The 24,061-nt window shown below is 44.0% G+C and overlaps 2 protein-coding genes across 9 annotated transcripts; one reads left to right on the top strand and one right to left on the bottom strand.

Annotated features, from left to right (window-relative positions):
- Window positions 1-3,564: 3,564 nt before the first annotated feature.
- Window positions 3,565-6,796, bottom strand: LOC106560249 (E3 ubiquitin/ISG15 ligase TRIM25). Of its 2 annotated transcripts, none has more exons than XM_014122913.2 (7): window positions 5,957-6,791; window positions 5,599-5,694; window positions 5,184-5,417; window positions 4,867-5,026; window positions 4,624-4,665; window positions 4,438-4,506; window positions 3,565-4,337 (listed from the first exon to the last, which is right to left on the bottom strand). In XM_014122913.2, exons 1-7 carry the CDS (start codon window positions 6,548-6,550, stop codon window positions 3,802-3,804), a joined length of 1,731 nt encoding a protein of 576 aa, XP_013978388.1. In that variant the 5' UTR covers window positions 6,551-6,791; the 3' UTR covers window positions 3,565-3,801. The 2 variants fall into 2 exon arrangements, with proteins under 2 accessions (XP_013978388.1, XP_045543602.1); XM_045687646.1 differs by having other exon boundaries at window positions 4,159-4,337; window positions 4,867-5,067; window positions 5,957-6,796.
- A 345-nt stretch (window positions 6,797-7,141) lies between these two features.
- On the top strand, window positions 7,142-23,057 carry nek1 (NIMA-related kinase 1). Of its 7 annotated transcripts, none has more exons than XM_014122895.2 (35): window positions 7,142-7,238; window positions 7,904-8,052; window positions 8,188-8,284; window positions 8,683-8,780; window positions 8,889-8,972; window positions 9,064-9,131; window positions 9,240-9,326; window positions 9,946-10,000; window positions 10,879-11,079; window positions 11,259-11,331; window positions 11,443-11,594; window positions 11,827-11,898; window positions 12,236-12,295; window positions 12,380-12,427; window positions 13,048-13,128; window positions 13,263-13,489; window positions 13,568-13,690; window positions 13,847-13,949; window positions 14,182-14,256; window positions 15,100-15,195; window positions 15,327-15,500; window positions 15,595-15,774; window positions 15,868-15,927; window positions 16,071-16,305; window positions 16,463-16,591; window positions 16,687-16,857; window positions 16,982-17,200; window positions 17,328-17,433; window positions 18,494-18,570; window positions 18,645-18,868; window positions 19,892-20,058; window positions 20,214-20,530; window positions 20,630-20,763; window positions 20,873-21,005; window positions 22,221-23,057. In XM_014122895.2, the coding sequence occupies exons 2-35, from the start codon at window positions 7,936-7,938 to the stop codon at window positions 22,232-22,234; spliced, it is 4,257 nt and encodes a 1,418-aa protein (XP_013978370.2). In that variant the 5' UTR covers window positions 7,142-7,238; window positions 7,904-7,935; the 3' UTR covers window positions 22,235-23,057. The 7 variants fall into 7 exon arrangements, with proteins under 7 accessions (XP_013978370.2, XP_013978371.2, XP_013978372.2 ...); XM_014122896.2 differs by having other exon boundaries at window positions 15,871-15,927; XM_014122897.2 differs by having other exon boundaries at window positions 15,112-15,195.
- Window positions 23,058-24,061: the final 1,004 nt, after the last annotated feature.

Raw genomic sequence — 24,061 nt, forward strand, 5'->3', positions numbered from 1 at the left:
CATAGACTGTTCTCTCTGCTACCGCATGAGAAGCGGTACTGGAGCGCCAAGTCGAGGTCCAAAAGGCTCCTTAACAGTTTCTACCCCCAAGCTATAAAACTGCCTATTTTATTGACCCCCCCCCCCCCACACACACTTCTTTTTACACACTGCTGCTACTCGCTGTTTATTATCTATGCATAGTTGCTTTACCCAAACTTACATGTACAAACTCCCTCGACTAACCTGTACCCCCGCACATTGAGTCAGTACCAGTACCCCCTGTATATAGCCTCATTATTGTTATGAATTTTATTGTTGCTTTTTACTTTAGTTTATTTAGTAAATATTTTCTTAACTCTATTTCTTGAACTCCATTTTTGGTTCAGGACTTGTAAGTAAGCATTTCACAGTAAGGTCTACACCTGTTGGATTCTGCACATGTGACAAATAAAATTAGATTTGAAAACTTATGTAAATGTAATATTTAAAACAAATTTAAATACATTTTCTAACATTTAAAAAAATCTGTTTTTGTCTTGTCATTATAGGGTATTGTGTGTAGATTGATGAGGGAAAAAAATATTTAATCCATTCTAGAATAAGGCTGTAACGTAATAAAATGTGTAAAAGTCAAGGGGGCTGAATACTTTCCGAATCCACTGTATCACTCCTTTCAACGGTGCCCTACTCCGGAGAGGAAAGCAAGTCACAGTTCTTGTCCCCAGTCATGTGGTGCGGAGCGCACACTCCCTCTGGACAGCAGAAACGCAAAAAATCGACACAATTCCACTTCAGGTCACTTTGACCAACCCAACATTCCCCAACCTCTTCACCATCCAAACTGACACCACATGTGGATCTGCCAGAAGGCAAGGATCCATTCTCTCCAAAAATCTCACTCCCACTGGGCCAGAATCATCTTTGTCATCATCAGGACGAGGCTCAAACACCTGCCACCGCAGTTAATTCATCCTCACTCTCGTCATGTTCAGTTTCCTTCTGTGGCTCTTCCAAAAGCTCTGTATGATCCACCACTCCATATTCACTCAAACCATGTTCCACTTTTCTCATTTTTGTCCTGTCCAGCCATCTTCCCCTTCATCAGATCTTCCAGAAGGCTTGTGCGTTCCCCCATTCCATATTTACTTATAAACTCAGCAAAAAAACAAACGTCCTCACACTGTCAATGGTGTATATTTTCAGCAAACTTAACATGTGTAAATATTTGTATGAACATAAGATTCAACAACTGAGACATGAACTGAACAAGTTCCACAGACATGTGACTAACAGAAATGGAATAATGTGTCCCTGAACAAAGGGGGGTTAAAATCAAAAGTAACAGTCAGTATCTGGTGTGGCCACCAGCTGCATTAAGTACTGCAGTGCATCACCTCCTGATGGACTGCACCAGATTTGCCAGTTCTTGAGATGTTACACCACTCTTCCACCAAGGAACCTGCAAGTTCCCGGACATTTCTGGGGTGAATGGCCCTCACCCTCCGATCCAACAGGTCCCAGACGTGCTCAATGGGATTGAGATCCCGACTCTTCGCTGGCCATGGCAGAGCACTGACATTCCTGTCTTGCAGGAAATCACGCACAGAACGAGCAGTATGGCTGGTGGCATTGTCATGCTGGAGGGTCATGTCTGGATGAGCCTGCAGGAAGGGTACCACATGAGGGAGGAGGATGTCTTCCCTGTAACGCACAGCATTGAGATTACCTGCAATGACAACAAGCTCAGTCCGATGATGCTGTGACACACCGCCCCAGAGCATGACGTACCCTCCACCTCCAAATCGATCCCGCTCCAGAGTACAGGCCTCGGTGAAACGCTCATTCCTTCGACCATAAATGCGAATCCGACCATCACCCCTGGTGAGACAAAACCGCGACTCGTCAGTGAAGAGCACTTTTTGCAAGTCCTGTCTGGTCCAGCGACGGAGGGTTTGTGCCCATAGGCGACGTTGTTGCCGGTGATGTCTGGTGAGGCAGGTCTGTAAGGCAGGTCGCCTTACAACAGGCCTACAAGCCCTCCTCTCTCAGCCTATTGCAGACAGTCTGAGCACTGATGGAGGGATTGTGCGTTCCTGGTGTAACTCGGGCAGTTGTTGTTGCCGTCCTGTACCTGTCCCGTAGGTGTGATGTTCGGATGTACCGATCCTGTGCAGGTGTTGTTACGTGGTCTGCCACTGCGAGGACGATCAGCTGTCCGTCCTGTCTCCCTGTAGCGCTGTCTTAGGCGTCTCACAGTACGGACATTGCAATTAATTTCCCTGGCCACATCTGCAGTCCTCATGCCTCCTTGCAGCATGCCTAAGGCACGTTCACACAGATGAGCAGGGACCCTGGGCATCTTTCTTTTGGTGTTTTTCAGAGTCAGTAGAAAGGCCTCTTTAGTGTCCTAAGTTTTCAGAACTGTGACCTTAATTGCCTACCGTCTGTAAGCTGTTAGTGTCTTAACAACCGTTCCACAGGTGCATGTTCATTAATTGTTTATGGTTCATTGAACAAGCATGGGAAACAGTGTTTAAACCCTTTACAATGAAGATTTGTGAAGTTATATTGAGTTTTACGAATTATCTTTGAAAGACAGGGTCCTGAAAAAGGGACGTTTCTTTTTTTGCTGATTTTATGTTCCACTTTTCTCCTTTTTTTCCTGTCCGCCATCTTAACCCCACCTCATGGCCACCTGTGACAGTTGGTGGTGTTGGAAACCAAAATATATTTTTGTTGTGCATCATTCCTTGCATCTTTAGGATTTTATAAATTAACTACACTGCATTGGATCACCTTTGCTGACAAAGAGTGTAATGGACGTGTCGTTTAACGTGAGCCAGTTGTGGAAGATCCTTCTCAACTATTTGTGTGAGGTGCTGGGATTTTCATGTTACTGTATATCATGGACTACTACCGGTCTAGTATGTGAGATGCTGGGATTTTCATGTTACTGTATATCATGGACTACTACCGGTCTAGTATGTGAGATGCTGGGATTTTCATGTTACTGTATATCATTGACTACTACCGGTCTAGTATGTGAGATGCTGGGATTTTCATGTTACTGTATATCATGGACTACTACCGGTCTAGTATGTGAGATGCTGGGATTTTCATGTTACTGTATATCATGGACTACTACCGGTCTAGTATGTGAGATGCTGGGATTTTCATGTTACTGTATATCATGGACTACTACCGGTCTAGTATGTGAGATGCTGGGATTTTCATGTTACTGTATATCATTGACTACTACCGGTCTAGTATGTGAGATGCTGGGATTTTCATGTTACTGTATATCATGGACTACTACCGGTCTAGTATGTGAGATGCTGGGATTTTCATGTTACTGTATATCATTGACTACTACCGGTCTAGTATGTGAGATGCTGGGATTTTCATGTTACTGTGAGTTGCCTAATATATCATCAGTTCTCAACAACTCTGTACCACATTGGAAGATATGTTTTATAAATAGATACAAAGACTAATAATCAATGTTGTATAAGTCTGACAAATATAGGCCTAATAAATCCTTCCAAATATAACATTTTCTTTTAAAGGAAACATTGACACAGCTATTAGCATATTAATTTATTTCATTCTTGCATAAAAGTAGGTAGTATATACCATTACCACTTTTTTCATAAAATAATTTGTACACTTGGTGGAATGCAGTTTAATTGTTTTTGCACATTATACACAATTCTCATATTTTTCTCAATGTACATTAAACAGTTTGAAGATACATGTAAACTACTCCTTCTGCCTTGCCCTACTCTACAAATGGATTGTGTTGTAATCATCCATTTACATTTAATTCAGGGGGCACAATTTTATCTTGGACTGTATTTTGATCCAGAAAGCAGGATAGAGTGGTTGAGTGAATGTCGTTTTTACTCTATAGATGAGGGTCATTTTATCAGCAATGTTGTAAAATGCTAGAGTTCCTGCCTTGTGATCCAAGAACAGTCCTATTCTCCTAGAGGACCAAGAAGTTAGTTGAATCTGTTTCTTATTCTCACAGACTTGGGCTATATTCCAGTCCAAACTCCAGGATTGATCATAAAATTCTAGAAATTTGGAGAATGCATCAGGGGAGCTGAGGTTTTTTTTTCTGTTTATCCCCTTATATGATACAGCTATGATAGCCTGTATTCCATCCCATTCAACCTCCCAGTAACAGCGCCCTGTCAAAGCCTCTCTGCACAGTACCACAGGCATGTTATCAAATCTATCTGGGTGGTCAGGATAAGGCAGTGCAAAATCATTCCATCCAGCCACTTTGTTGTCCTTAGAGAGAAGGAGGTTTTTATGTGCAGTGTTTTGGTCCAATGTGAGCTGACAGGCATCTGATGGTAGAGAGAAAGCAGATATGATGAACCAGTACAAAATGACCTGGTCTCCGTCTGTCTGTCCCAGTATAAAACGACCTGATGTGTCTGTACTTACATTTCAAAAACTCCTCTCTTGTTGTTGGTTCTTTACTCTCCACACACCTGTCTTTTACCTGGGGTAGAGCTAGAGGGATACAGAAATAATTAACTAACTATAATAAATAATGTTACATGGTCTCAAGCTCAGCTGTGATTGTGCTGATAGAATTTTTGTGTAAATGTATGGTGAAAATGGACTCACGTGGACTAGGCTTTGATGCCTGCAGAATATGAATATCCTGTACTGTGGGAAACAGAGATATAGGCCTAGTGAGTATAGCAATGTACAGTAATTCTATACAGATTCAGATATGTATACAGAAGGCCGTGTTTATTACTTTTTTATTATTATTTTTACTCAATTAAAAGAATGAAAGCTATAGATTGGTCAGTGGAGATGGTTTGAATGTAACAAGGGATTTGACAAGTCTGGTTTGTTGCAAACCTTTTTTAGAGATGTTTGCAAAGGCCCCTTTGCAGAAGTCCTCCAATCGCTGTTTCAGCTCGGCCACAGATTTCTTCACACCTTCAAAAGACACCTGCTGACTCACATTGATGCTGGATGTGTCTCCATATCCAGGGAGGGCTAGGACAGATTGACATCTCTAAACACACACACACACACACACAAGTTGGGTCCTGAGTCCTGTCAGATTCAAAGTGAAAGAAAGTACCAGGGGCATTCCGTGTGAATTTGGCCCCAAAATCATAATTTGTTACAAGAGTCATTGCACCCAGGAGTCTTGTTAATGCCAATATTACCTGGAGGAAAATAATAAAATCTTCTGTTTTTGACAACTGCTCAAGCTCAGTATCTCTCCTCCTCAGCTCTGAAATCTCCTTTTGCAGTTGGTCAACCTGCTCCTCAGCCTGGCCAACAGCAGCCTTCTCCTGTGATCTGATCAGTCTTTTCACATCAGAGTACCACTTCTCAACAGAGCGGATTATTTCAGTAAAGACCTTGTCACTGTCTTCCACAGCTAGCTGTGCTGAGTACTGTTGGGACACACACACACACACACACACACACACACACACACACACACAGAGAGAGAGAAAGAAAGGAGCTGTCTCAATTTGAATCAGGCCCCACACGCAGCTCTGAACACTGAATTTATCAGATAATTGGAGCAGAGTTTGAGTTGTCAGCTGTTGTAGTTCTCTCATCAATACTCACCGTGAGAGACCTCATGGCCTGCTTCAACCACAATAGTTCCTTCTCTTTCCTCATGATTATTTGCTTGTATTTCCTGTGTGTCTCCTTCAGTTCTTTCTGTAGAATCAAAACACTCATGAGTAAAAGGTGCATGGGATTGGAATCAGAGGGCATAAACTTTATTAACTGTAATGGCACTTTAAACAGTAAGGGTGGACTGTTTATTCTTTACCGTTTTGATAGCTGTGTGCACTTCGGACTCAAAGTCCTTTCCTTGTTATCAGTGTTGATACTGATGCATAAACTGCAATTTAATATGTTCAATTCAGCACTTTTATTCCACATACATTTTCATACCCAACATGTAAAAACAGCATACCTGTTTTGCAGTGCCTTCAGCTGCAGCTGAAACCGTTTCATGGCCTTTGTGTACACCCATCAAACACTCGTAACAGATACAACGTTGATCAGTACGGCAGTAAACTTCCAGCAGTTTGTCATGCTGAGAGCATATCTTCTCCTGAAGCTGTATGGAGGCTTCCACAAGTGTGTGTCGTTTTCCAGGGTTGAGTTTGTCATGAAGCTTGAGGTGTGTTTCACAGTATGATGCCAGGCACAGAAGACAAGACTTAATGGCCTTCTGTTTTCTCCCACCACAGACATCACACTCAATATCCCCTGGTTTAGCGTAACAAGGAACGTGAGGGTCAGTTTGGAACTCTTCAATCTTCTTCAGTCTTTCCACTACCTCTGCAAACATGGTATTTTTTCTCAGAGCAGGCCTTGGGCTGAAGGTCTGTCTGCACTGAGGGCAGCCGTAGACACCGATGCGGTCATTTAGATCCCAATAGTCCTTTATACAGCCCATGCAGTAACTGTGTCCACAAGGAATGGTCACAGGGCTCTTCAGTAGATCCAGACAGATTGAACAAGAGAATTGGTCTTCCCCAAATAATGCACACGACTCAGCCATTTTGTGGCCGAGAATAATGTATGTAATGTGTGTCCGGGCGGGCTGGCACGAGGGGAAGTGCAACTATCTCAATTCCTATTGGTTTTGAAAAATAATATTTCCTGTTTCGATTGCACCGCTGAGGGGTGTGGTTTTATCAAGATCTCCAAATGGGGCGTGAAAGATAGACAAGTTATAGCTTCTCTCAGAGAAACTAGCTACAGTACTATTTTTCTTTGCGCCTTATGGTTGCTAAGGAGAATGTCTACTTCAACAAACTCACATACAAACCCTGTACACCAGTTTCCACTAGATAGAACAGCCACAAAGTCAAATTATAAAAGTGTTTATATCGTAAAAACTCATGAAAACAAACATTTGCTTTTTGGTCTTAATTTAAGGTTAGGGCTAGGCATAAGGTTATCAGTGTGGTTAATTTTAGGTTTAGGGTTAGTTTTAAAATCAGATTTTAAAAAGATACATTTTAGCAATAGGCGGGGTTTATGACATTGTGGATGTGGTAACTAGTGACGACCCAGTACTCCGGCTTACTTTTTGATTGACTGTTTTATTAGCCGCTAGGAACGGGAAATTAGCGGAGTCGACCAATGAAACGAAAGCATTGCACCACTGTAGTTAGACAGAGAGCGCAATGGGCATTTTGTGGCAGTACGGAGATCTCTGATACGATGCATCAAATATCTTAGTGGTAAGTACATTTGAGCTAAATTTCTACGATTTCAAAGCGTGTGTTGACAGACTGACAACGGAGCCTGTTTTTAGTGGCTGTCAAACTCTCATTCAAATTCAAGGCTGGTGTTTTTGAGAGCTATCATCCTCAGCCTCCTACTAGCTAGGTGCCAGGCTGTCAACTAGCTAGCTACTAGCACTGTCCAGCAGGCCCATCCTCATCATAGCATGGGAATGAGAACTGTTCATGATAATGTAGCCCAACATTGACAGCGTTCGATCCAAAGAAGGCACACGAAAGAGCAAATCATGTATTTTGGGGCGGGGGGGTAAACACAGAGGGTCTCGTGTAAAATAGTATTATTGATGTAAGCTTTAAATGATGGAAACTTATTACACCTGCACCACTACACTCTACTCCTTGAATCATCATCAACATCAATAATGGACAACGAATACAAAGCAGGCAGCCCATATATCCTTACACAGTGGTTTATAGAATAGTACATTAGCCCATATATCCTTACACAGTGGTTTATAGAATAGTACATTAGCCCATATATCCTTACACAGTGGTTTATAGAATAGTACAGTAGCCCAAAGGTAGTTCTTCTGAAGACGTTCCATGTGTGACCACATACTTTTGGTGGTGAGTAAAAAAACGGTGTTTTTGTGTCCTATCAGCCCCAGAATGAGGAGTCATCTGTTTCAGAGACATGGATAAATATGAAAAGGTGAGGAAGATTGGGGAGGGCTCCTTCGGGAAGGCAATTCTCGTCAAATCCAGGGAGGATGGAAAACAGTATGTCATCAAAGAGATTGGCATCTCCCGGGTAAGCCACAGAGAACTGTATATGACATAATCACCATTTAGCCCTACATGATGTTATGGAAATTATATTACAGCCATAATATGACATGATCAATGTCTTCCATTTCCTCTCCCTTTGTCTCACTTTCTATGGCAGATGTCTAGTAAAGAGAGACAGGAGTCCCGTAAAGAGGTGGCTGTTCTGGCCAACATGAGCCATCCCAACATCGTCCAGTACAAAGAGTCCTTTGAAGGTAAACAACAACCTGTGCACCATGCAGTCCAGTGACCCCAGTTCAGAGGTCAATAGTCAGCAGTGATGGCCAGAATGCCTATATCAATTTCCTTGAGACTTTAGGGTTGTAATATACAGAGCCCTTCACTTGTGGTGTGATTTCTGATGAAGCAACATGATGAATCTCAGTTGGTGTGTGAGACTTGGCAGCAGCTTCCAGAAAAGAAGTAGATTACCTGCCTGGCTCATTAATGAAACTAGAGCTAGACAGACCTCTCCCTCCTGATTCAACCCTGTAGTGTGTGTTTAACTTCAGCCTGGCCAGGGAGATCTAATAATTAGGTTTGTGTGTCTTCTAGCACAGTGTAACACAGACAGGTTGGTTGAACCAATGCTTTCTCTCTGTTTGTTTTCTAGAGTGTGGATGTCTGTACATCGTAATGGATTACTGTGAGGGAGGAGACCTATTCAAGACGATCAACTCTCAGAAAGGAGTGCAGTTCCCTGAGGAGCAGGTAAAACACAATAGAGGCAGGTGAAAATGCCCCCACCCCACAGACAGATTTTTGTCATGGAGGGATGGAGGGCATGAACATGCTTTGACTCTGTCTGTATCTTAATAGATCCTGGATTGGTTGGTGCAGATATGCCTTGCCTTGAAGCATGTACATGACCGTAAGATCCTCCACAGAGACATCAAATCACAGGTAAATAATAAGTTAGAGACCCTATCCCCTGAATTTTGAGCTTATTGTAGTACACATTACTCATCATACTTATATGATTTGGAACTTTTAGAACATATTTCTGACCAAAGATGGAACCATACAGCTAGGAGACTTTGGGATTGCCAGGGTGCTGAATAGGTGAGTCATACAACATACTAAAGAATCTATCCTGTGTTTAGTGAAAAGGGGGCAACTTTTTTGCAATGTTCATCTCCATTTCAGTAACTCCACAATCCTCTTTCTCAGTACTGTGGAGCTAGCCAGGACCTGTATCGGGACGCCATACTACCTGTCACCTGAGATTTGTGAAAACAAACCGTACAACAACAAAAGGTAACCTGCACCCATGTCGGGTTGAGGGGGCATTGTCTCATGATGGGATGTGAACTTTTAGGATTCTCTCTTTGTGCATGTCAATGTGAGTTTGTAACTACCATTTAAAAGGTGCAGAGTTGAATCACCTTAATTGTAGAAATGATTAGTTAATTTGTCACACACACTCAGAATAATGCAGAGTCATTGAGGTGTATGGTGGCTTCTGCCATGTATAGCCTTTATGGAGTCAACTTACTGGCTGGTGTACATCCAGAATCCTGAGCAGGACACCTGTATTGATTCTAACCTATTTAAATATGCATCATGTAATCTAATCAACTTCAGTTACATGAGTCTGTATTTGTCTTAATGAACTGTAGCATGCAGCTTCACACTACAGCAGCCTATGGTTGTCTTCTTGTTAACAGGAGGGCCTTTCTTTCCACGTTAGCTAATGTGTAGAAAAGCATCTTTAGCAATAATGTATGTGCAATACTGTGTGAGCGAGAATGTAATGTACCAATCCCAGAGAACTTATCCCTCCTCTCTCCATCTGTATGCTCTCTCTCTCTCCATCTGTATGCTCTCTCTCTCTCCATCTGTATGCTCTCTCTCTCTTTCCCTTTCACTCCTCCAGTGATGTTTGGGCCCTGGGGTGTGTCCTGTATGAAATGTGCACGCTAAAGCATGCAGTAAGTATTTGTGTGTGTGTGTGTGTGTGTGTGTGTGTGTGTGTGTGTGTGTGTGTGTGTGTGTGTGTGTGTGTGTGTGTGTGTGTGTGTGTGTGTGTGTGTGTGTGTGTGTGTGTGTGTGTGTGTGTGTGTGTGTGTGTGTGTTATTTAGGTGTGTCTTAAAGTCAGTAACAGAGTGAACCTGAGGCAGGCACAATACGAACGCTCACTCTCTCCCATATATAATGCATGATGATTCTCTCTGGAGGCAGTTGTTTCAGAGAGTCTTTTTTAATGGCTGATCATATCTGCTGAGTATGTGGTCTGTTTAATTCTAAAAAGGTCTAATAATATTAATTACATTTGTACATTTGAGTTATTTAGTAGACAATCTTATCCAAAGCGACAGTCACTTTAAGAATGTTTACATATTCTGCATTACATCTCGTATGTATTCTATTCTACTTTATCTTAGTCTAAGCCACTCTGACATTGCTCGCCTAATATTTATATATTCTTAATTCCTTTACTTTAGATTTGTGTGTATATGTTGTGAAATTGTTAATTGCTTGTTAGATATTACTGCACTGTTGGAGCTAGAAACACAAGCATTTCGCTACAGCCGCAATAACATCTGGTAAATATGTGTATGTGACAAATAAAATTTGATTTGATTTCAACTTACAGTAGTGAGTGCACACACTTTCAGACTTTTGTACTGGTCCCTTGTGGGAATCGAACCTACAACCCTGGCATTGCAAGCACCATGCTTTACCAACTGAGCCACACAGGACCACTATTCATAATGTCAGAAGAGGCCATTAGTGTAATTCTCTTTGGTCGTGTCTGGCCTGCTATTTTAGTTATTAAGGAAGTATACCGTGTGTGTTCCCTCTTAGTTTGAGGCAGGTAACATGAAGAACCTGGTTCTGAAGATCATCCGGGGCTCGTACCCCCCTGTGTCGATCCACTACTCCCAGGACCTACGCTCTCTCATGGGCCAGCTGTTCAGACGCAACCCCCGGGAGAGACCCTCTGTCAGCTCTATCCTCGACAAACCCTTCCTCTCCCACAGAATCTTCAGGTTCCTCACCCCAGAGGTAGGATACACACACACACACACACACACACACACACACACACACACACACACACACACACACACACACACACACACACAGGGTCCCAGGGACTATTAGCCCTTTGACAGTATGATACACACACTGTGAATCGAGTCTTTTCAGCACAACAATATGACGTTTGGTTTCCTCCCACTCAGATTATCGCTCAGGAATTCAGCCATAGCTTCCTCCACAAGCAGCCTAAAGCAGGTGTGGTGCAGGCAGCATCAGGTAAACACACACACCACATAAAATGCTAACACATTTGAATGAATACACATGCCTCACTCTTACACCAAGAACCTCAACTTTGTAATATAGTATCTTTCTTACCCTCTCTAGCCAAGCGTCGCGCCCCTGCTCCCATGCCCCTAACCCCAGCCCAGAAGATCACCAAACCAGCCGCCAAATATGGAGTGCCTTTAAATGTCAGGAAAGCCTCAGATGCAGCCATGAAACCTGCCGAGCGGAAACCAGCCGTCAAACACAAGATGGTTAGTACTGGAGGAGAGCCAGTGATGTCTTTCAGCCTTCTCAACAGGATGATCCTTTACTGGCCGTGCATCATTGTCTACTGCCCCTCCGCTGAGAAAGATCTATTCATATTGGTTATGAATGTGTGTTATGAAGATGTCTGTCATGTTACACCTCAGTGGGACATGGATGGGCATGTGTGTGTGTGTGTGTGTCCTCTGAGTCTGAACCCCAGTGTTATATGTTGCTCAGGCCCCCGTCCCCCTCCCAGCAGCACCCCAGAGGAGAGTGAGTCGAGTGGAGGAAGAGAGGAGGAAATATGAGGTAGCTACAACAGAGAGAGTGCCTCCTGTAACCTGTATTAACCCCTGGATCTCTCCCTCCTTTTCTTCCTTCCATTAACCCACCCACATAAAGTTCCCTCCTGACGTACATCCCTTTTTTTTTCTTCCTCATCACTCATCCAAACAGAGTGCAGCCCCCCACTTCTCCTCTTCCAGACAGTTTGAATAGCCCTCCCTCTTCTACACCCCTCTTTCTCTTAACCTGCCTAAAGAGTGCTCTTTTTTCCCCCCTGCTTGTATACCTGTTCTATAGCAGTGAACCTCTTGCGTCTTAGTAAGTTCATGGTTTCATGTTGACTATTGTGTTTCCACTACAGGAGGGTGCCAGGAAGAAAAGGATGGAGCTGATCGAGAAAGAGAGGAAACAGAGGGAGCAGGTCAGCTGCGTGTCTAGCATTTGATATACTGTATTACATCTGAAATATGAAAGTTCAGATTGTTCATCTTTATTTGTTCTTCAGATGTTTCTGTTGAAGGCTGGACAGATGAAGAGATTTGAGAGGGAAAAGGTGAGTCAAATCGAATGTTATTTGCCACGTGCTTCGTAAACAACAGTTGTAGACTAACAGTGAAATGCTTACTGACGGGCCCTTCACAACAATGCGGAGAGAAAAATAATAGAAAAAATAACAACACAAGGAATAACGATAACTTGGCTCTATACAGGGAACACCAGTACTCAGTCGATGTGCAGGTGTATGAGGTAATTGAAGTAGACGGGTACATATGGATAAAATGACTAGTCAACAGGATAGATAATAAGCAGTAGCAGCAGCGTATGTGATGAGTCAAAAGAGTGAATGCAAAAGGGGTCAATGCAGAAAGTCTAGGTAGCTATTTGGTTAACTATTTAGCAGTCTTATGACCTGGGGGTAGAAGCTGTTCAGGGTCCTGTTGGTTCCAGACTTGGTGCATCGGTACTACTTACCATGCGGTAGCAGAGAGAACAGTCTATGACTTGAGTGGCTGGAGTCTTTGACAATTCTTAGGGCCTTCCTTGACAGTGGGGGTAGTATAACCGTAAACAGTAGTTATTTACACTCTGTAACGTTATGACATTGCCGTAGTGACGATCAAACTTAAGCATTTAATGTAATGCTCATAGTGACTAGTGAACTTTGACCCCCAGATAAACCGGATTAACCGAGCTCGAGAGCAGGGCTGGAGGCACGTCCTGAGCTCTAGTGGAGGCAGCAGTCCAGAGAGGAAGGTACAGAATGACCCCCCCCCCCCATCATCATCATCCACTGTGGTTTCACTTCATTAGTACAGTCACTACAGTGGAAATGTTTTATCATCAATCAAAGCTTCTCCTCTCTAACTCACTGTCTTATCTGTCCCCAGTGTTTTGTAGGAGGTGGTGGTATGATGGCTGGGTTTGCAGCTCCTGTCCCAGAGCCCCTGCTTCCTGCTCCATGTCCTGCCCAGGGCCCCACCCCAGGCCCTGCCCCGCTCTCTCCTAGCAGGGGCCCGTATGAACACTACCATGCTCCTCTGGACCAGCTGGCCAAACCTCAGCCCAAAGAGGGTGCCAGAGAGGGATTCACAGCAGGAGGAGACACTCCTGTTAGGTGGGTTCAGCCATCATTTCCTTTTGGTAATTTATTGACTCAGGTGACTGATTGATTGTGTTGTTTTGTATGTGTAAGGGGTGTGCCAGCTGCTGCCAGCTCAGTGCTGCCCAATGGCCCTGCTCGTCTCCCAGACCATGATGCGGTGAAGAGAGAGCTACGGAGGCTAGAGCATGTCACCAAACAAACCCATGTTAGCAGGTCCGTGGTTGGTCACAAACCATTCTAGAAAACATTGCTCTGTCTCTGACTGGCAGTAAAGCTTTGCTTGATATTGGATAATATTTATTAGTTACGAGATACAATGTTGTATCAATACTAGGTCAATTAAATAACTTCCTCTCCAACTGTCTCCAGGCAACGGGGTCACGCAGCAGCTGAACGGGCCAATCAGGTTCAGGAGTTTCTGCAGCGTAAGAGAGATGCCATGCTGAACAAGGTCCGCGCTGAGGGACAGCTGGTACGTGTTCTCCTTCCTGCCCCCATTTCTATACTTCTGCTCACTGAACAATAGGATGGCTCTTTAAAGTCTGTTAAGTTCTCACAAAGGATAACGGGGTTTTTGTATGGTCGTGGTTAATAACCAAAGTGTCGATCTGGAATCAAGGTTGAATTGCATGCTTACCGGAGTTTGGACAAAATGCAGCACATTTTTATACATGTGAACTGTGGTTGAATTGAACGGTGAACAGGGTGCCCGGCAAAACCTGGCAGCCATCTATGGTCGGTCCAACTACAGCAGGCCCAAACCCAACAAAGAGGAGGAGGTAGGAGCCCAGCTCTCAGCTCTGGATGTCCAGCCGGCCTCACCCCATCTGATCCCTCACTCATAACAACATGCCTGGGTTTGGCTTGCCCTCTTCAGTTGTGTCTGCATGACACTACACTCAGACACATCCCCTTAAAGGAATAATCCACTTAAACTATCTTTTTGTATTTTGTTCATTAATCGACTGTTGATACAGTCCCAAAATGTTTTGCATGTCAGCAATCAAGGTTTCAAGATGGACTTTCAAAAAGCAGAACGCTCTTGAAAACCTGATTGCTGACTTTCTTAATATTTTGGGACTGTATATCTTTTGATTGGATTATTCCTGTAACTCTGCAGTCAAAGTCACCCAGCAGCACCTCCCAGTGTCCGACACCCTGTACTGCATGTGCTGTGTCACCAGCTGTGTGTGTCAATGCACAAGTGTGATTCAGACCTCATACATTTGGTGCACCAGTAACAGCTTTTTTCCCTTTCCATAACATATATTTTTGTGCACATTATATGTTATCCCTTTTTTTTTTTAGCTTTTTTTTTCTAAAATAAATTAATCTCAAGTAATTCCAGTGTTTCCTTTTTAGGTGTTTGAGTAACTCAAGCTCTGTTTTTATATATTGCACCAGTGTCTTTTTTGCAGTGTCAAGTATGTGGATGACTGATTTTACGTCGGTTCTTACATGTCATTTGTTATAGGAAACCATTTTAGTGGATTATTTTGTCATTACTTTGTGTATGTTGTATAGCTTTGTGTCATATGTGTAACCTGTGTGAGTCTGATCCGTGCTGTAGCCTCTTAGCAATATGTGAACTCTTTGTTTGCGTGTTAGTATAACTTCTGCAGTTATGTTCTCAGGAGTACCTGTCCCGGCTGAGGCAGATCAGGCTACAGAACTTCAATGAGAGACAGCAGATCAAAGCACGCCTCAGAGGAGTGAAGGTATCCTTCCACCCTTTTAGAACACATCAGCATAACATCCTTTTAATCAGCCTCTGAACTTCTGTCATGTTTTGGCATTTTTGTTTGCGGATAATGGCGGCGTAATCTGGTTGTTCGGGTGATCAATCCAGTACGACAGTGATGGCTCAGACAGCAAGGAGTCCTGTGAGGAGACAGAGCTGAGGAGAAAGAAGATTGAAGCCCTGAAGGCCCAAGCGCAGGCCCGTGCTGCTGTGTTGAAGGAGCAGCTAGAGAAGAAGAGGAGAGAGGCCTATGAGAGAGAAAAGAGAGCCTGGGAGGATCACGTAAGTCCCCATACTCCTCAAGCTCATCTGCTACAAATGTACAGCATGTGTAGGATTAAAATCACTAACATTGATTGTGGTGTGTTTTTGTCAGCTTGCAGCTCGAGGCGTGAAGGTTGGCATGGTAGCAGGAGGTGTAGCAGTAGAGCTAGCTCCTCCCCCTCAGCCTGGCCCCTCCCTCCCTGTACAGGACGTTGTAGCTAGAGCCCAGCCTGCATCCAAACCCTCCACCCCTGTCATCTCCATGACTTCTGCTCTGAAGGATGTGGGAGCAGTCAGTAAACACTTAAAGCTTTCACAGCTATTTTCCTCCATTATTCCATTTTTATTACACATGCTTTTTTTCTCCCATTTGTGTGTCTCCCAGCAGCTTGCGTCTGTGCAGAGCTCTTTTAAAGATGACTTACCTAAAACGGACGTCATTAAGGTGAGTTGGGTCAATAACTTCCAATACAGCACAGTGCTGCTTCACAAAATTACTATTTTACACTGAGGCTAGTTGGTTGTAGTGCCTTTTGGTTTATAGTAAGACAGTGACTATATGTTTGGTTTTATTGGTGATTTCTTCAGAGTGAGAAGAAGGAGATTCTCCGGAGACTGAATCAGAACTTGAAGGCCCAGAGCCCTGAGGAGGAGGTGTCAGCCCCACCCCCAGAAGGACTATGCCCCACCCCCCAGCAGAGCCAACCTATCACAGAGGAGAGACTGTCCTCTGGTGGGGACAGGAAGAAGTGGGAGGCTGTAGCTCCGTCTATTCTCTCTGTAGCCCAGCAGACTCTAGAAGAGACCTGTATCAGAACGACTGGTGAGTTATACCATCTGTCTCCTAGAACCGGACTCTTAAACAGAATCTTGTTCGCTATAGAAAGGACTAGGACCTGTTTGAATTGATGGATTGACGAGAACCGTGGATCCATACTCTCACCCCTTTGATTCTGAGCTCCATCTCTCCTTCTCCCCAGGCTCTCAGGCTCTGTCTCCTGAGGAGAGACCGTCCTCTGGTGGGGACAGGAAGAAATGGGAGGCTGGATCTCCGTCTATTCTCTCTGTAGCTCAGCAAACCCTAGAGGATACCTGTATCAGGACCGCCGGTGAATAACCTAGATGCATGCATTCCAGCACAATATCTCCCCCATCCAGACTATCTACATGTATACTAATAGATATCTGTTTGTGTATGTTGTAGAACAGACAGTGGGTGAGGTCATTCGGATGGATGTGCTACAGGACGACGCCCCTAGAAAAGCATGGGGGCGGAGCCCGGATTCTCAGGTGCTGAGAGTTCTACAGGAGGCGGAGCTTCAGCCTCTTACCCAGCTGCTGGGGAATGTCAACATCTGTGAAGAGAAACTCACTGGCGAGTCCTTAATTTACCCACCAACACACACTTACCATTACCAACCACATTCCATACAGACTCAACGTCTAAGTACTAATGAAAAATGTCTAAGTGCTAATGATTCTGATTGGTTCCCATTCAGACAACTTGAATCAGACGGCTAAGATGGTTGGTGTGAGTGGAACTAAGGAAGTGATGCATTCAGAGGCAAGCCCACCTGCTGTGATGTCTGTCGTTAAGAACACAGAGGTCGAAGGTCAGGAAGAGGGGACGATCTCAGTAGACGTGACAGGTCAGGAGAAGAGGCAGGCTATACTAGAAGAGATGCTAAAGACCCCACCCAAACCGATAGAGATGGAGGGTGAGTGAGTGGGTTACATACTATACAGGTTGTCAGATACTGACACTCTTCATCCAGAGACATGCAGTCAGTGTATTATATAACTCCACCTAAATCACTCAGTCAGTTGTTCTCTTGTTCTCTCCAGATCCAGCAGACTTGGAGTCAGTGGTCCTGGAGGAGGGCCCAAAGCAGGCCTCAAATTCCCCAGCTGGAGTAGTGCAGGCCTGGGAGAAACGAGCCCTGCCGCTGGGGTGAGGGTTTACTGGCTCCCCACTGGAGCTGGATTACAGAAATCTAATCCAAGATTAGGTTTAGTTAATCAAGACCTAATGTGATTTTCATTGCCATAAATTAACATTGGATTAAAAACCTGTACCTTTAGGCTAATATGTGACTTGAACTGTAATGAAGCTTAGCCGTAATATTGAGTGTTTCATTTATGTAACTACATGGATCCTAAAATGTAATTCCCAAAAGCAATTATAATGAGAGGACCATAAACAATAACTAGTAATGCTGCATACTCCCAAGAAATGTTGAAATCTCACCTTTCTGATACAATTGCTGAGGTATAGTCACTTTGGAGGGCTCAAGTACACAGTTCAAATATGAAATATTTGATGACGTATTTCCTATTCAACAAAACTCTATGAATAAGGCTTGAAATTGCTCATCTGCTTTTTTAATATAGTATAATCAAATTAGAAAACCACTAACTATAAGATTTGTATGTTTAGTGTTATAGAAAATGTGCATATTTTCTCAAGGTCTCTCTTAATCAAAACATCTGCCCCTCACCGCTGTGAACGTCACACAGATCTCTATCTTGGCTTCCAAAACTAATTAGGAACTCACTCGCCTTTAATCTCATATTCATCTTGTACATCTATGACAAACAAAGTGGAATTATTTTAGATTAATGGCTATAAATCAACCTCTGAATGTGCTATAGTGATGAAATAACACTCTCCTGCTGTGCTATGATGTAAGGATCACAGGCATTTGCTTTGTCAGTGGCTGGTACATATGGTTCAGCCAGGAGTTGATGGACAGTTGGAAGAGCAAATTAAGTGGTAGGAGGGACATCCCAGCTTCAAGTGGTTTCAGATTTCACATCCTAGATTTCACAAAAATATACTGTGTCCGTGGGAAGCAGATCGATTTATAATTGAAAATGTTGGTCAGAACTGGTACCAGAACCACACAGGTCCCCTAAACAGGGGTGTTGACATCTAAGTGGTTTTAAGAAATGTTCATGAAACTCAATTATCAAGAATTATGTCTTGATTTTGTATATCACTCTCCTATTAGGCCACCAGAGGGCAGAGTAACACCAGCAGAAACCAAAGAGGTTGGGGAGAAAGCAGAGAAGCAACCTGAATCCTCCGGTAAGCTGAGAGACAGACTTCTAGAACTAAACTGCCTTTGGTGTCCCATACTCACCTCCCTCCCCTCCCTCTAGGTATAGCACCTGTGTATGAGGAACCTCTGTTTGTGAAGCTGTGCTCCTCGCCGGCCCACCGCCGTACTGCAGCTCTGGTTCTTATGTCAGCCCAGTCGTCCATGGAGGACTCGTCCTCTTCTCTGGCCTCACGCTCACGCTCCGTCTCTCCTCTCCGCTCCAAACACCACAACGCCCTCCTCATCGGCCTCTCCACCGGCCAGTTTGATGCCAACAACCCAAAGGTGAACAACACTTCTTCTCAAGGAGACGAGATAAGAACTAAGGAGAATGAATGGATGTGGAATTGCTAAATAATTATGAATAACTAATAACATAATCGCACTGTTATGGTGACCCTGAACAGCCTCTTATAATAGAACACAAAAACAACACAAGTAACGAGCATATTCTCCTTTATAAAATGAACAAACAACATCTTTCAGAGGTGAATGAAATTGGCTGGTTAATTTCTATCAGCCAGTATTATATATCAATCATATGACAGGATCTGTACCTTCCATCTAATATGATCTTTTATTCTGTCCTCTACGGTGATGTTCAGCTGTGGTAGATTTTAGGAAATGTACTCTGACCCTTCTGCCTGTGCCTGGTGAAATGTGGAGGTTCTGTGGTATTTTTAGGTTTTGATTCAGTCTTTTATTAATGAAGGGCTTTGGAATGGAGCCAGTCATATTAATCACATGGTCTGGAAGAAGGCATGATGAGAGAGGCTATTTAGCTTTCTGCATCTTTCATGACATCCATCAGGGACGGAGGAGAGAGACAGGCGAAGCGCCCTGTTATTTTTTGTAGGGATGGGTGTGTCGGTGTGTCGGAGTTCCAACTTTGAGCCGTGTGTGTACTCTGATCCAGCTTTGAGCCCTGCATGTATGTGTTTTCAGCGACGGCTCTCCCTGGACAAAGCGTTATTAATGCAATTCTTCCACATCCCTGATGTGTCATCATACCAGAGGCCACTCCACTGACCAGCCTCACGCATGCACACACACCTGCACACATGGCCTTGAACATGCTCCAACTGACACCTCAACTGGCCCCAGGTTAAAGGCATTTTTCACATATTACAATTTGATTAATTTCCTTGATCTTCTGGGAACCTGACCTGCACTACAACTTATTTATGGCAAAAAAACGAATCCTGGTGCAAACTTTAAAAAAAGTAAAGTTAGTGCTAAAAATCTGCATCTGTGATATTTATTTAGCCATGGTGGGTGTGTGACCGGTGCTTTACTGTTTGTCCTCAGATGCTGCGTACCTGCTCTCTACCAGACCTCAGCAGACTGTTCAGCTCTCTACAGGATGCAGGAGGGGCCAACGGGGCGATTGCCCCTGACAACAATCTGGAAATAGAGGACATGGAGGAAGAGGAGGAAGAAGAAGCCAAAGAGGATGAACAATCAGAGACTGAAGAGTAAGACACTCATTGCACTACACATGAGCACACACACAGTGAGTATATGTATAATACATAGAAACCCAATTTCACTTCTCTGTGTTCTGTGGAACATGCTTTGTGCAGTTTGAAAACATGACGTGCTATGAGTACTATGAGCTGTGTTCTCTCAGTGTGTATGAGGATGATGACTTGAGGGAGCTAAGGGCCTCCATGGAGAGACTCCTGCAGGAGGAGCGCAGCGAGGAAGATGAGGGGGGATCTGGCTCTAACTCTGGTAGTCCTCCAGAGGAAGAGGGAGGCGATGGCTTTAACGGCAACCCTGCTGAGGATGAAGATGATGAGGAGGAGGAGCTGAACGGGATGGCTGTGGATGAGGGTTCTAATGGGAGTCCAGGTGATGAAGAGGCAGGACACACACTCACCAACGGACTGGAGGAAGAGGAGCACCACAGCAGTGAGAGCCAGCTCAATGAAGAATGGCAATCGGGTACATTAGTAATCCTTCCTTCATCCACATGCACAATACTGTAGCTCCAATGCATGCAGCCAGAAGCAGATTGTCAATAGGATTGTGTGTGAACAACAGATGACAGTGGTGAGGAGGAGGATGGTGCGGCTGAACAGCAGGACAGCATATTCAGCCGTCTGGAGGAGCTGCGGTTTAACCTGGAGCAGGAGATGGGCTTTGAGAACTTTATAGAGGCCTACAACAAGATCAAGGTATGGATGGGACCTGCTTACCCTCTACCCTCCTGAAGTCATTCATTATCTAGCATACAGCAATTACACATGGTCATTGAATTTTCATGATGTCATTGTACCATTAAAGGCAATTCATGAAGATGAGGATGAGAACATCGACATGGGCCCCGACATGGTACTGAACATCCTGGGGACTGAGCACCAGCACCTGTACCCCAACATCCTTCACCTGGTCATGGCTGATGGAGCCTACCAAGAGGGTTAGTATCTGAATCCTTGTCTTTCTCTGTGTGTGTGTGTGTGTGTGTGTGTGTGTGTCCCACCTTCTCTTATTCCCCCTTTGTTTTGATGGCTCTCTTTTCCCTCATGTTTAAATCATGGTCCCATACGGGTTTTTCTATTAATTGTTGTGTTCAGCCAGTGTGCTGATTCCCTATTAAACAGGTTTTCCCAGAGCGCTAGACTGCGTGAGCGAGCCAATAAACCCTTTAATCTAATCTGCCCAATCCTATTCTCCCCTAACGCCCCACGGGGTTCTATTCAGTCACTTAGGGACTATGTCGATGTGAAACACACCCTAAAGACTGTCTGTCTGTCTCCCCCGCCTCACCCCTGTGCCAAGTCAGCTGTCAGACTCTGGGGGAAGGGAGGGGAGAGGGAGTGTTTCATTTGTGTCTGATGGAACAGAACGGAACTCCCCCAGGACATGAGAGCAGAGGCTTCAGACAGCTCTCAAGCTCTCTCTGGACTATCTCTATGCTCTCTCTTTGTTTTGTTCTCTCTAACACTTTGGATAAAATTAACACTTGTCTTTCTCTCCCTCCTTACCACTCTATTCTGTCTAGATGTCCAGTGCTGGTCTGTTTGTCTCTAACAGCCTTGCTCCCTCCCTTTCGATACATTTTTATTTGATCTCATGTGTGACTCAAGCCCTTCCATTTAGGCAGAGAGGGTAATGTTAATGTAGCCGGGCACAGGCAGGAGGGTTTCTCTCTGTGAAGCTGAAGGCTTCTGATTTCAAACTCTTTTTACTCTGCTGCTTGAAGTCTGTCTGTAATGGGAATTAGTCTAACCTGTCGCTGAAGATTAGAGCCTCCATTGATTCTTAAAGGGTTACATGTCTGAATGGAGTGTGTTTGACTGTTTGACTGTTGGACCTAGGGGGGTGATCCTGATGAATGTTGTGTTATGATCGTTTTGTCTTGTAGGGTGCCAGATTCACACCTTTTATAGTGTTCAGGGTTTAAGGTCACTGACTTGGGATAATGGAAATGTGAATTTAGTAATAAGGACTGCAAAAGGGATGTGCTCAGCTTCTCCCCCATCACCTCAGATTAAGAAAGCTGATTTGACCTGGGGCTCTGATTGTACTCAGCCACTCTCATGCTACTGCCTATCTAATGACTCATTGGTTTTAACATGCAACTTCCCATCTCTCTCTCTCTCTCCATCCCCTCTTCCTCTTCATCTTTTAGATAATGATGAATAGGGGTTATGCGTCCAAGCCGCTGGCAGCTTCTGACAATCTGCTAGCCATCTGATGTCTTCCCAAGGTGCACTGCATGTGGTAGACGACTCTCTGCGTGGAGGGTTGGGGCCGTAGATGGATCTGGGAGGGGTTGGAGCCAGGCTCTGGCACAGTTGCATGATTGAATAGGCTATCTAGCACACTGATGTCTGTATTTCCTACTTCCACTTCAAACCCCTGACTCACTCTTTTTTAACTTCATGTTCATATGAAAGTGCATTATCAAGTAATACTTTCTGGTAACCAAAGTTAAATGGAAGGTTTCGTCAAACATAAATCTGTCTGTATCTGTTGGAATATATTCATGGACCAGCACCATATTAAATGGTCAATTTAAAGGTCAAACAGGTGATTGTACCTCTGCTATTCCTAATGCTGGGGTTAGGACCACCCAGTCACCATCCTCACAATACAAACCAGGTCAACTTCTATAAACATGCAAAACATATTTTCCATAAAAACCCATTGGACCTTCTTTTTTTAATTACTTTTTCATACAGCTAAATGTTATCTAATGCATTTTCACATTTCTTACCTGTTCCGTTAACCCAAAAATATGTGTTCAGCTCAAAAGGAAGATTACTTTTTGTTTAAGGATGTTGGCATGGTAGCAGCTGCAAGGGACTGCTACTTGTTTGCTTTATGTCAAGTCAGGTTGTTACTCTGTTAAGAGACTTGTGAAGATATAAATTACTGGTAATGATATCAATTTTAAAGCGTTATTCTTATTTGATAATAAAGGAAATATTGTAAATAAATGCTTTTTGTAATCTTTATGATTTAAGTCTTGTTTGGTGTTTTACTGTATGCATTTTCATATGTTTGTGTATAATGACTCTGCATAGATCCATTACACTCAAGGACTAAATACAAATAAAGAAATAATATACTTTGTGATACTGCATGTGGTGAGCCCTACATCTCTACAGGTAACTTTCTGGGGGTTGACTCTCACTGAAGGGGACAGGAGGGACCTGTGTGGGCCTGTGTTGTCCTGTCCATCAGGAACCACTGTTCAGCTGCGATCAGACTACAGTGGGAGAACCCTACTGTGGATTTCCCCTGACCCAAGGCATACTAAATGACAAAATTCTAATAACAAATACTCTCAGACCACAGGGACCGCTATAGTCCCTGTGCCTAAGAAAGCGAAGGTAACCTGCCTAAATGACTACCACCCGCAGCACTCACGTTGGTAGCCATGAAGTGCTTTGAAAGGCTGGTCATGGCTCACATCAATACCATCATCCCAGAAACCCTAGACCAGCTCCAATTTGCATACCGCCTCAACAGATCCACAGATGACGCAATCTCACTCCACACTGCCCTATTGCAACCTGGACAAAAGGAACACCTATGTGAGAATGCTGTTCATTGACTACAGCTCAGCGTTCAACACCATAGTGCCCACAAAGCTCATCACTAAGCTAAGGACCCTGGGCCTGAACACCTCCCTCTGCAACTGGATCCTGGACTTCCTGACGGGCCGCCACCCAGGTGGTAAGGGTAGGCAACAACACATCTGCCACGCAGATCCTCAACACGGGGGCCCCTCGGGTGCGTGCTTAGTCCCCTCCTGTACTCCCTGTTCACTTACGACTGTGTGGCCAAGCACGACTCCAATAAAATCATTAAGTTTGCTGACGACACAACGGTGGTAGGCCTGATCACGACAACGATGAGACAGCCTATATGGAGGAGGTCAGAGACCTGGCATTATGGTGCCAGGACAACAACCTCTCCCTCAACATGAGCAAGACAAAGGAGATAATCGAGGACTATAGTAAT

This window comes from Salmo salar, chromosome ssa10, assembly GCF_905237065.1.
Source record: "Salmo salar chromosome ssa10, Ssal_v3.1, whole genome shotgun sequence".
In the NCBI taxonomy this organism is placed as follows: domain Eukaryota; kingdom Metazoa; phylum Chordata; class Actinopteri; order Salmoniformes; family Salmonidae; genus Salmo; species Salmo salar.